The sequence below is a fragment of the Drosophila teissieri genome, chromosome 3R, assembly GCF_016746235.2.
Source record: "Drosophila teissieri strain GT53w chromosome 3R, Prin_Dtei_1.1, whole genome shotgun sequence".
Classification (NCBI taxonomy): Eukaryota; Metazoa; Arthropoda; class Insecta; order Diptera; family Drosophilidae; genus Drosophila; species Drosophila teissieri.
Genome location: NC_053032.1, coordinates 9,809,736 through 9,823,940, shown reverse-complemented (window position 1 = coordinate 9,823,940; position 14,205 = coordinate 9,809,736). Strand labels below are relative to the sequence as shown.

Below are 14,205 nucleotides of genomic sequence, written 5' to 3'. Positions count from 1 at the left end.
AACGTGTCCCTCCTTTTTCAGCTTAGTTTGTTTTGGTTTTGTTTTCCCGGATTATTGGCAAACTCAGGCCTGGAGAAACTTTCATAACTGTCAGAAGGACGCCCGTTTCCGCCCACCTGCCCATTTTTTCAGTCGCCTTTCGGTTCCTTTGCTTTGCGCCTACTTAAGCTTTTCTTTACATTTCCTTTCTACTCTTTTTCTCAAGTATTTCAAGTGTTTCTCCTTTACTTCTTCGAGTTCTGAAATATTTGCACCATGGTTTGCTTTGAATGGCTTTCAATTGAAAACTGTCATTTGATGGAAAAAGTTGAGGAAAAGCTGAAAAAAGGCCAGGGGATCAAACTGAAGTCCAGGGCTAAAATAATATTATTTTGCGATGCGCTTTGCAAGCTTACTTCATTGTAATTTCCTTTCATTGCGGTGACATCAATTAGATATTCGTTTAAAGTTGGCGAAAATACGTGGCATAATGTTCCCCAGCAAAAACTATATTTTAAAACTATAAAAAACCAATTAAAATTTTCCAAATGGTATGCCATATGTCTTGGTTTTAAAATTCAAAAGCACTCTATTTAATAGACCCAGAGATTTAATTTATATGATACAAATTATTTATGGAACTTTATTTTAACATTTTTGTTTTAACCCATTGTACTACCATCGACCAAGACACTCGAAACTTTTGCTTCATTGAAATAGTTTTTCATTTACTTGCCTCTTGCTGAAATGTGCAACAAAGTCGAGAGACGAGTGGCAAGCAACACCAGAAATAAAGAAAAATAGATGGATGAGAAAGAAAATACATAATTCAATATGAAGCTACAGTGACCCCAATAAGTATGCCACCAATGCCAGCAGTGGTCAGTCGGGAAGAGTCAAAACCACAACTGGTGCCGTTTAATGAGTAGCCCCATCAGCAGCAGCGACACACAGGATTGTGTGGGTCTGTTTGAAAGGACAGGCTAATTAGCAAGAAGTCCTTTCCCGCGCTCGTTCCTCTTTTTTTCAATCCCATTTCAATTTGTCCCATTTTTTCTTTTGCAGAGTACAATAACGAGCCGAGTGGTACTGGAGCGTTGGCCGGCAGCTTCGATAAGTCGGTGCTGCAAATTTCCGACTGGCTGACTTGGGAACAAAACATGATCAAGATACAGAGCGTGCTCGTCGACGATGGCGATGCAGTGCGACTGGCCATCGAGAAGCAAGAGGTGCGTCACATGAAATACTCGTGCAACACACCCGTTCTGGCTCACACCCATATCCACTTTTCTCACATCATATCTCCTGTTCACAGAAAGTCCTGCGTGAATTGAAAATGAAAAAGCCGCAGCTCAACGAACTGGTTCACACAGCGGAAGTGCTCAAAGGCGACGTAAAACGGCAGCAACTGCAGGAGAAAGGTGAGTCCTTTAAGAACTATGGGGGTCTTGAATGTATTGCGATTAGTAAGGCACTTCCACGATTACGGTCGCGACTTTACTGCTGAACATTAATCTTGTGCCCTGTTCTTTTATACCCACTATGTATAAACATATTTGCTATATTTTGGATTTTAAGTGTGTATAAGATTTAAGATTTATTAGGAAACTTTTCAAACCACAATGACAACTTGCCACACAACTCTGCTTTAAAGTAATTGTTTTTTGAAAAGCATTGATTGGACTCACTTAACTTCCGCAAATAGATTTTCATCTTGCCCATTCGTGAGTGTATTTTCGAATCTTCATTAATTTTTGAATGAAAATTTGCAAATTGGCTCACATATGGAAATTTCATTAGGCCTTGTTAGCCATTCTGTCTCCGCTGCCAAGGGGATTGGATACGCCTGATAGCTGTACAACACGGATCCATTTCCTTTTTCGAAAACCCCCCGCTAGCGAAATCCAGAAATCACTTCGGTGCAAACAAATTTCCGCCGGTCGAGACAAACTGCATGCAAGTATGTGGGTAGGGGCCGAATGGAAATGGAAAAGCGGGAAGGGAAAAGCGAGACATATGAGTTTTGTACCGAACAGCAACTGACGCCAACGGATGGCCACTTAAAATTGCTAACTCAGTCAGGGGGAATGTTTTCGAAGGGGATCCGGGCGAGAAAAAAGGAGGCAGTGTGGTTAAAGGACTGTCAACATTTGCATAAAGGGGCCGTGAACCTCGGTAGCCGGTTTGTTTCAGTTTGTTTCAATTCGAAGAGTTCTCTTTAATCTGACTGACTCAAAACAATGTCACGAATAAATACTCACACAGAGACCAGAAAAGTATAAAGGGGGTTGACAAAAGAGAGTTCCGCTTGCTTGTTAAACAAATGATTGCATACTTTCAGGTCGTGGTGAGTCCTGCAGTTTGACAGCCACTGAATTAAGAGCACACGCTGCTGCTGGCAGAGAGCACTGTTTCGAGGGAAAACTCTCATTCTCATTCACTCTCCTGATTTTTGTTGCCTTTTTCTCTGCGGAATTTTAATGTGGCAGTTGAGCAAGCGGCATGCAACATTTATGCCAGTTGACATTTAATTGACAAGCGAGGCAGCCGGCGGGGAAAATGGGAAAATATCCAGCCAGCAGGATGCTAACTGAAATATTTTCATGCTCTCTGGGATCGGGGTTACATTTCCAGGGGGTGTTGGGGGCTGGAGGAGCCTGATGAGCTGGGAGTTGCTGCACTGCTTGTTACACATTATTATGATGTTTGGTTTGTCATAAACATTTGTAACTTGTCGGCCACGTTCTCTCATCTCGGCCATTTGTACGTGCATTTCTGCCTTGTTTTTTCCTGCTATAAGTGTGTGTTTGCCTCTGCGAGTGTGTATATGTGTGTGTCTGTTTGGGCCTTTTGTAATGGAGATGCCAACAGTTGCTTGCAGCAAGTGTATTTTGCTTTTTGAGCTTTGCAAAGCTGTGTGCTGTGCAGTTGCACATACTTTATTATTATTAAGTAGGCAAGAAATAGTCCGCATTATAATTTGGCTCTTGTTTAGGCTGCACAGCTAAAGTTTTATAAAAGTTTATTTCAAATATTACCAAATATGACAAGGATCCCATTTAGTATCATTCTGAATTTTTAAATTTGGTTTTTATTTATAAGATATTTTTAATTATATATTTCCATCTATTATTAATGATTTGAGTACTTTATTTTATGCATTTGTGTTTACTTATCTACATAATGGAGTATAGAGCATTTTTAAGTTGTTGAATGTTTCAAAGTTGCCTCCATCTGAGTTTGGCTAAGAGCCAAGCTAAAAATATGACCATTGGGCGGCATTGTATTTCAATTTGCTTTTCAAATACCGTTTAGGATTTCCACGAAAAACTGGTCGCAGCCAGGCCTAGTTTATTATCTGTAAAAGTGGTTGGAAATGAAGCAAAGAGCTCCAATTAATTACGTATTTCGTAAAGTGGGGCTTAATTAAGCCATTATTCATTATCTCGTTGACGCTTTGTCTCTTTCCTTTTTCCCCGTCTAGCTGCACCTTATTTTCGCTTCTCCTTCCCTTCTTTTTAGGGCCAGAAGTCGCACAAACTTTTCGCCAACCCGAATGACCCCAAAGTCCTTATCATAAATAAAATACCCGCCCACACCGATGGGGGCGAACGAATAGGTGTACGTGTGTGTGCGTGCGTTGAGGTTGGCTCGTAAATCTGTCTTTGACATGCAATTTCAGTGCAGCGGCTGTTGCTGCAACTTGGCCAACAACTGCCACAACAGAGCAACACCAACAACAACAACCCAGCTGCGAGCATACTATCTGAAAGGACAACGCACTCAGCTGGCCAAGCACAGGCTCAGTGGCGTCCCACCCACATTATGCCGCTGCCCCTTCTGGCGCCCAAATTGCCTTTAATTGCAGCCTTTCGCCTCGCAAACGCCTTCAACTTCACAGGACACCCACCCCTTCCTTGTGTTTTGGCGCTCCACACGCCCGCTTCACGCCATTACACGCTTTAATAGGCCTGCCCCCCTTGTGCCGCCCACCCCCCAAATAAGGCAGTCCACCCCCTCCCTCGCATTCGCAAAAACCCTTCCTTATCCAAAGTTGGTTCTCCCCCAGTCGAGCGCTTTCTTTTCAATGGTTTGGCATAGCTTCCTGGCTTGTGTCTGCGCTTTCAAGAAGTTCGTTGCTTTAGCTCGTACAGTCGGAAAAAGTAGTTTGAAAAATAAAGATGCATTTAGTAGCTGATTTTGGAAGTTAGTTTTAAATAAATAAATGGTTAAATAACGATAAAATATTACTGGCATTTACATGAAAATACAAAATACACGGCTTTACTTTTATGATATTTATTAAATGTATAGTATGAAGAAAACCCATTCTCAATCAGTAACTGTCTAAACTGCCGGTTATTAGGAACCTTTACTGTATATCAAGAAGTCTTACCATATGACCTTAAAAGGGAATAATATCACATCTCCGTTGCTATATTTTAAAGCTGTGAAATACGGTGTTTAATTAAAAATGTAATTTGATTAAATTATTCGGCTTTAAGAGCCAATAATAGGTAACTCAAATAGTTGTGTGTGGGCATTAATATTCATTATTAGTATTTATTCCTCTTTGAGTATTTATTAATTAGGTTGAGGGCATCCAAAGTCGCCATTCGCTGAGTTCGCCTTTCCGCGTCTTGTTTCTTCTCTTAATTACTCGAAAAAGTGAAGTGAAGCAGAGCTTCTCCTATGGCTGCTTAACCTCAGACCTTTTATGACACAAAGGCACCCCGGTACGCCCTATTTGCCACGCCCACCTCGTTCGAGGGATTTAAGTAAGCATTAAGTGAAATTATTGTCATGGTTGTTAGACTTTTAGCTCCGGCTTTTGAGCGTTTTTAGCCTTTCAGCCCTGTAAGTTATTTTCGCTAAAATAGTTTTGCGCACGAACAAATTTTTTTGTGCAACGAAAGTATGCGGAAAATTTGTCTAAACATTGCAGGTTATAGGTGCTTCGGGGAAACTTTTAAAAAGTGTGTTCGGGTGCGGGGGCGGGTGCGGGTGCGTGTGTGCCATTGTTTGTTTGTGCGTGTTTGTCTGTGTTTGTGTCACCCCAAATGCCCTTGGGTGTCCTGGCACATCTTGCCCAGACTTCTCTTGGGGCGAAGCCAAGTTGTGTGCTCCTCTTTCAGCTGCAGAAAAATTAAATTCCAGTTCCCTACTGCAAACAGGGAGGGATAAAGGATGCGAGCGGAGAAAAAGGTGTGGACCCCATGCACTCACTCATTACGCAAATTGTCCTGGGCCAACACAACCGACTACGTGTCCTGGACACGGACCTGGACTTCTCCTGCTCCTTCTCAGTCTGTCTGTCTCTGTTTTTCCTCTGGGCATCTCATATGACCGAAATGTCGTTAACAATTTTCGTTGTCTAATGAATTTTAATTAAATTCATTAAAAGGCTGCACTTGCTGGGTCCCAAAGGGTATAACAATGAAGTTGAGGCTCCTTCAGTCTCCTCAATGCCGCACTAGATGTGCATTTAAATAAAAATTTGTTTCAATATACAATTGTTTCTTTATAAGAACTAAAGGATATATTCTGTTTAAAATAAGCTATGGAAATCCACCTTGCATTCAACTGAAATATTGTTCTGCGTTCTCGGTAACGACCTTTGAACTAATTCTGCAGCTAGTTTCTTGGCCCACAATCCCATTAATGGCTTTCTTATCACCCGACAGCCTCCGCCACCCTTCATTTTCCTCTCATTTTTTCTTCAACTAATTAAGGCCAATGCACACCAAGCATTTTTCCCGACTGCGCAACCCATAAAAGAAAATCTACATCTAAGACCACAATAACATAAACATCAAATTCCATCAATGGCACAACGAACCGCTCAATCCCCTCGCGTTCCGTCCCTCTCTGCCCGAGTATATCGCTCTCTTTCGTGCGGAGGTTGCTGCCGCAACCCTGTGCAAAAATAATCCTTATCAGTTGTCAAGGTTCAGAGACGTACGCACAACATGTGGCAGGAAGGTTGAATGTCTTCCGGCTAAATCGCATCGCCATGCGCATGCTCCCCACGGAGCCCTAGCAAAACAAATGCCAGTGGATCCGGAGAGCAGCCGGATCAGAGCACAAAACTGACGGAATGCCGGTGAACCCAATATACACAGAGAGCTTCGCGGAAGTCGGGAGAAAGTTTGGTTAGGAAGGTTACAAGGGGTGGTGGGTGTGAGCACTGCGGGAAAAAACAACACTACATCACTACAATACATTTAAAGCACTACTCAGATATCTAATTTAGAAGAAGGGGGAACGCTTTAGTCGACTATCAGATACCCGTTCCTGTACGAGTTTCGGGTGTAAAGATATTCTGTAAATGATTTATATTTTTCATAGCAGTGGAAAACAGGAATACCCTGCTGAAGTGTCAGCAGCCTAGTACATTTTTCCCAGTGCATTGCTAGTAAACTCGCTTTGGGGTTGCTCTGTCACCCACCTATCCCCCACCCCTCGCCCCACCAGAGCGCTCCCCTTTCGGCCGCTCACCTTTTGTTTACCCATTTGGGGGTTGCTGGTCGGGTGGTTGCCGCTCTTTTGGAGAGCTCGACAAAAAGCGGCTCCGTGTTGAAATTACGCCGTGACTTTCGCTCTCTCTCTCTCTTTCTCTCTGTTTCTCTTTTTTGTCCGCTTTGTCCGCTTTGGGGGTCCGCAGTGCTGCGAGCAGGCCGTCAGGACATTCGTTGGCTCTGACTACGTACAAACGGTTGTGAAACTCCTCCATAGCCATAGCCACATCCATATCCATTCCGTGTAGTCCCGTGGAGCCATTCACGTTTTCTCTGCATGGTGCGCGTCGCGTAAGAGCTTCCGGCAGAAATATAAAAATATAAACAAGAAATTGTGGTGTAAATGCAACATATTCTGGCTCAGCCAGCGAACCAATCGAGCCAATGTGTGTGTGCAAGAGTTTTAGTGGGGCTAGCAAGCCCAAAGCCAAGCAAAGTCAAACCACAAAACGGCATTTAAAGTTTTGTGTCTGCGGCGGCTTATTGCCCTGCCCTGCTCCCCTCTCGCTCTCTCCCTCGCTCGCCCGCTCTACCCTTCTCGCTCTCTCTCCGCCGTATTTGTAAATCAATAAACGTGAGGGTGGCAAAAAGCCGCAAAATGTTGTTCAACAAAAAAGGGAAAAGCGTCCTGTGAAAAAAATAACGAAAACAACGTGAAATTCGCAGGCAAAATAAACAGTACTTGTTATTTATTCAAATAAATGAGTCAAGAATGAATAAATGGAAAAATCCGTGAAAATACAATAATTCATTCATTCAACTCAAAATTCTTCTATGGCTTAATATAAAAATAAGCTTCAATGGGCTCAGCAATCAATAAATTCAAAAATCACAAGTCCATACAAATATAATATTGTTATTGGATTTATTCCAGTGCCTACACCTACCAAGTACAATAATTCATATAATTATTTATCCCGAATAAACAAATTTAATCCACATTGCCATTAAACGCTTATATAAATTACAAAAAGCACTTTACAAGCCCATCATAAACCCATAGAAATTAATTATAGATAAATATGAAATTCCATTACAAATGAATAATCAAATAGGATAAACAAGAGCGGAAAAAAGACCCTACACTCACGAAATCATCCGCAATTTGCATATAAATATTCAATAAACCAACCTTATGCGAAACACAAAGCAGACGAACAACAAATGGATAAATAAAGTGGGCGTGTTTCCGATGGCGGTGCTTTTTGCTTTTGCATTTGCTGTTGTTGCCCACATCATAGCGAGAAATGAATGTGTTTCAATAAATTACACGGAACGAGCCTGAAGAGCAGCAAAAAAAATGTGAAGCATAACTTAAGGCGTGCGAGCGCGTTTCTGTGTGTGTGTGCGCACGAGTGTGCTTGAGCGTACGTGTGTGTGTGCGTCTAGGAATTCATTGGAGTCCACTCCATGCGAAGCACAAAAACAGCAACGCTTGCGAAAAGAAGCGAATAGAAAGCAAGAAAAATAAAACAACGAGGCTTGGAGCTCCTCCAATGCCAAAAATCAACAAGGACTAAAACAATAAAACGAAAACTACTGCAACAAGCAGCGCAACAACTGCACTGACAGAAATTACTGTCGAATGAGGATTAATTACACACTTTTATAGTTAATGAATCCATAATTTGCTTAGAATTTGTTGAAGTATTTAACAGGATACTTTGCATCATGTATGAAACTTTTAATATGCATCCTACTAGAAATCTTCGTTAGTAATTAAAGCTCTATCAGTTTTCTGGTTCCACTAATTTATTGCCTTAAGGCCTTTTTAGTTGATTTCAAATTAAATGCACTATTCGACTGCAGACCTATTTTGTTGGGAGATAAAACGGTTTACCCTCCAGAAGAACATCCATTGAATCCTGAGCATACAGATTTGTGTATCCTATAAACTACTCCGGCCACGGCAGAAACTTAAACCACAGCAACTTATAAAATAACTTGAGCAACAAATACAAGGATATTTCATCAACAAGCGCCACAACTGAACTCAGAACTTGATTGCATACTTTAGGCGGAGCAGTCAAACATTTCATACGCCTGTATCGCCCGCATCTCATGGCAGAAAACGTGTCTTGTATAAAAATAGTTTATCTATCTGGTCCCAGCAAGTCCCAACCACCGACCCCATTTTGGAGCCACACCTCCCCAACGCAGAGCGCCGAAGTTTCATCGCATAGCATGCTTTCTGGCTATTTATAAGCAAATTTTCCCAAGTCTCAGCTGAAAACTTAAAATGAGAAATTGTCGGAATTGTCTGGACGTTGAGAGTAAAGCCACTTGCCGGGGGAAATATGATTAATGATTGGTGGGGCCTAGAACAATGGATGTGTCAATCGAGTGTCGTGGAAAAATTGCTCTCATTATCGAAGCCATTATTGCGTTATTAGGAATGGCTAGGAAATAGAAAAGCCAACGAAAGTGGAAGGAGGAGGAGAAGGGGCCATTGGGTATTGAATTTATCGAACCTTATTTGTGAAGGGCCGGCAAAACGTATTTGTTATTGGGATAATCAAGTTGGTTGTCGACCGAATGTGGAGCATATTGTCGATTTGAGGAATTATACATACTTAATTCATGGGTTTCGTATGCAGTTGATAGTTGATAGATAGCAGGTTGATGACATAGGCAAATCAAATAAGCATTAGTTATTTACTTCTGGTATTTATTTGGAACTATAATGGCGAAAAAACTTGATCAATTTATTGTAACTGAAAACGATTTGAAAACTTGACAACTTGATCAATTTATGTATTGTAACTGAAAACGATTTGAAAACTTCCACAAAATGGACTAGTTTTTCGTACCTAATTTCGGATAGCTGGCATATTTTATTTACTTTCCGGACAAATCAGCAATCTGCCAGAAGTTTTTGACTATCCATTTCCATTAGTTGTCATTTCACAGCCCGCTAATCCGCTTTACATAACTTTCTGCAAAAGCCTCCAGCTAATTGAGTGCAATTGTGAGGCAGTCGAAAAAGGGACCAAAGAAACTTTCTCCAGCTGCGAGTGAAGTTTTAAATAATCAACTTTTGTCATAAATTAAATAGATCTGGCGACGGATGCATAATCAAGGAGCCGGCAGGCGCGGCCGTAAAAATTACGGCGAGAAAGCTATTAACTGTGAGTCGTTGACGGAAGGAAGGAAAGACTCTGGAACCTTCAGTTGCCAGGAGGGGTCGTCAGGATAATAGTTTTTAGTCCTGGCACTGGCACTGCCACTGCCCCTGCTGCTGCAATGACAGCCAGTTGAGCTGGGTTGAATATGCAACAGAGGCACACGGGCAACAAAAGAATCACAAGTGGAAACTGAAAATGCCCCGTATGCCAAATGGCCATCGTCCCGACATTGTTGTCTGCACTTGTTCCTCGGTGTGCCAGCGTCTGTATTTGTGTCTGTGGCCAAAGTTAAATGCACCTGCCACCAAGGAAGTGCCTGGATGGGCTTTTCCGCAGGAGGAGAAAGCAGACGGGGGCCTGGGTATCACAATAAAGCGCACTACATGTCTGCGTTTGCGTTGTTGCAGGTGCCAAAAGTTAAATGCAGCAGGGCTGCCTTCGAAATGCGTGAAAACATTGCCAGTAGCTCCCCGATTTCGTATGCGGAACGGCCAGCCAAGAAAAATGCAGTAGACACTCGATAGGATTGAAATATGAAATATGGGAAAGGCATTTGTACCACAGATACTCCCATTCCCTTGAAATTTCCTATAGAGCTATTTAAAAGTATGCTTTGGAATATGATAATCCAGAATGTCTTTGCAATCGACAAGTTTCACTAAGAAACGTTTAAGATCAATAAAATAATACTTTCCATAATAGGAATATTTAAATAATCGCCTTCTTCCTCGGGAGACAGAAAAGTGTGGCCAACTTAATTTGCCCCCTTCAAGAGATTTACGCAAAAGCCCGGACAATAAACGAAATCCTTTTGAAAATGGTTTTAGCTTTGGGCTCTTTTCTTGAAAATCATAATATGTGCATCGTATTCAAAAACATTCGTTTGAGTCTTAGATTTGTAATATAATAGTAATATAATTTATTAGCTTAGAAAATATTAAATTTCAAGTTATGTAAGCATCAGAAGTGCCACATTTTATTATAGGACAGTGTACCCATTAGTTGGTGTCCACTGTTCGTATATGCGGACAAAGCACGCAGCGCCAAGAAGTATGCAACGTGAAACAGCCGGCGCAGGAAAATGCGCAAAGTGTGGTGAAAATCTAGAATTGAATGTGTGTGAGTGCGGTGAAGAGAGAAAGTTGCGAAGATGGCGCGAATGAAGTGCGAATTTAAGAGCTTTATTCGCACTCTCTTTTGTTTGCTTTGCTCTTTGGAGTATTTACTTGCGGTAGTTGGTTGTGTTAAGTTTCCGGCACGTTTTATAAACAAACTCAAATCTAAAAGAGAGCAAGAAAGTGAGAGAAACAGCGAGAGAGGGAGAGAGGGAAAGAGAGAGAGAGATAGGTGGAGCTTGTGTTTACCATTAACATTCAACGTTTTACCAATGTCAACAGTGCCGCTTTTTATACGCTTTTTTATAAATTTATTCCGGCTATAACTGAGTGAAGAGCTGCTGGCCAATCGAACATTTCAACGCACATAATGCGCAGCGTGATAATGCAAATCAAGTGAAGTGTTAAATCCTGAAAACCCAACAACACAAAATATATAACATAAAAACACGGGAATATCCTTTAAACGCACAAGGCTGTGAAGAGGTGTGGAAATCGATATGACTGCCAAACCACCGCCCCCCATCCCGCCCACTTTGGGTGGCGATGATTCCGGCTTACATGCACCGAAACTCGCACCCGAGATACCTCGCATTAACTCGGAACTGGCAGCCCAGGCGGCACTCAGAGGACAGCAATTGCTAAGGAAGCAGGGATCACAGGAGCAGCATGCGAATAACACGCTGCCGGCCCACAAAACAGGTGCCCCGCCCCCCTTGCCGCCCACCCAAAGTCGTCCTGTCCCGGCAATCCCCGCCAGGGGTGCCAGCGATCGTGCGGCACCGCCGGAAATACCCCCCAAACGTCACAGCCTGAAGAGCATGCCCGATGGACAGCCGATGATGGTGCCAGGACTACCGCCAACCATGAGGCAACCACCGCCGCTGCCCAGGAAACCCGCTTCCACTCAGAGCTCGGCTCAGAACTCAGCACAAAGCTCCCCATTGGCGGGCATGAAGTTCAAGGATAAACCGCCGCCACCCCCCGAAAAACATTCAACTCTTTCCGCAGAGGGAATGGCCGCTCGACGGTGTTCGAACCCCTTTGAAATGCCACCACCACCGCCGCCACTGGTCCTCCAATCCGCCGTGGCGGCCCTCAGCGAACAGAGCTCCAAGAATGGCCTGAATCCCGTACCCTCGCCAGCGCCCACAAGAGCCAGCGAGGCAAAGAAGATCAACCAGCGATCGATTGCATCGCCCACAGAGGAGTTCGGATCGGAGGATGCACTGCGAGGAATTGAGAGTGGCTTGCGCAACATGGAACGGGCCATGCAGGAGCAGATGAATCTGAGGAACATGGAGGCTGCAGTCCAAAACAATTTCGATTTAAGCTTCAAGGCTAGCTTAGCGGCAGGTGCTCGGCATCTGGGCGGTGGTTCGGTGAATCTCAGAACGGCCAACTACGAAAGGAACCTATCCTTGGACGAAGGACGAGCAGGTGACTCGCGACAGTCCCTGGAGGAACTGAAACAACTGAGGGCCCAGGCCCAGCAGCAATCCCTGCTCAATAATTCCTCCTCATCCAGCTCCAATTCCCAGGTAGAGCAATCCATGCGTTCCACCATTGAGCACCACATGCGCTCCCTGGATCGGAACTTACCCCTGGAGCTGCAATATAGTCGCCATCGCTTTCAGAACAATTTGAATGCCGTGGCTGCTGCCGCTGCTGCAGGTGGTGGTGGTGGTGGCGTGGGCAATTCGTCCACCGGAAATGCGGTGGCAAATTCCGCGACTTCCGGCTCGCAGCAACCACCAATGCCGCTGAGCAGCGAGTTTCGCGAGCAGATCCGTCAGCAGTTGCTGGGCAACATACCGCCACAGGTGGTCCACAATATGGGCCAATCGCCGGGTTCCGCTGCCGCCGCCGCCTTGCTGCAACATCAGGCGCAGTCGCGGGCCGCCGCTGCCGCTGCTGCTGCGGCCGCTGCAGCTGCTGCCGCTCAAGTGTCTGCCGGAAGTGGGGCTCTTTCGCGGGAGGAGCTGCGCATGCGCAGAAGGTCCTCGCACGACGAAACCCAGCTCACCCAGAACTCAAGCGGTGGCATTCAGGGTAAGGTTTCCAAATGGCTTCCTTTTAACTTCTCCCAGAAACGTTTATCAGCCAAATTCCCATAAACACTTTACACAAAATGGGATTTTTAACTTAAGTAATGCAATAGGCATACCAGATTTTGTATGGAGCATAAGAGAGGAAGGACTGTACAGCTAAACCTATACCACACGCAATCCCAAAAAAAAAAAACCGATACGTAAACCCCAAAATCTTTATAGATTTAAATAGTGCTATATATTTGTAGTGCTATAAACATATGTCAAGTTTTTAGGGAGTTTATATATGTATGTTGAATTTACCATATAATATTTGGCTGATATTTTCATATTGATATGTGGATGTTGGTTAATTTCATTTTATTCTTAAACCTATTTGGATTATTTTTGAATACCTCCTACTCTTTCTGTACGATTGCTTAATTTATTTATTTCTTCTTGATCCTCGACTTCGTAGAACTGAAACAGTTTTCCCTAGCACCGCACTGTTCAGCGGACTTAGATTATATGCGTTGCTGTCTGAAAGGTAACCAAACCGAAGGATATAGCTAGTGTGTTTGTGTTGTCACTTAACCCCAACCTGCCTCCCGCACAGGGCTGAAGCTTAACCCATAACAGCACACACACGACCCTGAACCAGCCGAGCTGACAAAGCAAACTGCTAACTATAGTTATTATACCTACTAAATTGCATGGCTGGGCAATAAACCAAAGAGAACTGTGATAAACTCTGGCTAATCTTTGTTTACTATTGACATTTAATATGGTTTTATTTAACTATAACAGATCAGATTTTAACGGACAAATATAAATAATAAATATTTAATTGTTCAACAGTGACCCGATTGCGAGAACACTGGGATGAGACGTCACAATGTGTCCTGCAGCGAGCTGCCCAACTCAAAAACATGCTGAGCGACTCACAGCGGTAAGTTTTCACACCTCTTAACCGCCGACCGACCACTTAACCCCCTGTCACCATCTCAAATTAACCGCAGGTTCGAGGCCAAGCGCCTGGAGCTCGAGAAATGGCTGGCCCGCATGGAGCAGCGTGCCGAGCGAATGGGAACTATCGCCACCACAGCCGACATCCTGGAGGCCCAGCAGAAGGAGCAGAAGGTATGTGGTGGTAACTGCCATCAAAACTGGGTACTTCTCACACCCACTCTTATTTCCTTGGCAGTCCTTCCATGCGGAGTTGCACCAGAACAAGCAGCACTTTGACATCTTCAACGAGCTTACCCAGAAACTGATTGCTGTCTATCCCAATGATGATACCACTAGGATCAAGAAGATGACGGAGGTCATCAATCAACGGTGAGTCGCCTGAAATAGTGGGCAACAAATAGATTTCCAAGGGTAATCGATAGTTATGTGGGAATTTGTGAAGTAGAAATTCGTTGGATTTCAATTATAT

General features: G+C 43.6%; 1 protein-coding gene across 15 annotated transcripts in view; it reads left to right on the top strand.

The window, feature by feature from the left end:
• Positions 1-14,205, top strand: part of LOC122622207 (dystrophin) — a 136,199-nt gene that overhangs the window by 32,442 nt on the left and 89,552 nt on the right. For 11 of the 15 annotated variants that reach the window (XM_043800487.1, XM_043800473.1, XM_043800472.1 and 8 more), the window contains 6 exons: positions 1,045-1,208; positions 1,295-1,400; positions 13,246-13,314; positions 13,626-13,716; positions 13,787-13,907; positions 13,972-14,105. In XM_043800487.1, the coding sequence (XP_043656422.1) occupies positions 1,045-1,208; positions 1,295-1,400; positions 13,246-13,314; positions 13,626-13,716; positions 13,787-13,907; positions 13,972-14,105 (685 nt within the window). Of the gene's footprint in view, positions 1-1,044; positions 1,209-1,294; positions 1,401-11,222; positions 12,790-13,245; positions 13,315-13,625; positions 13,717-13,786; positions 13,908-13,971; positions 14,106-14,205 lie in introns of those variants that run through there. The other 4 variants (XM_043800474.1, XM_043800481.1, XM_043800482.1 and 1 more) reach the window with 2 other exon arrangements.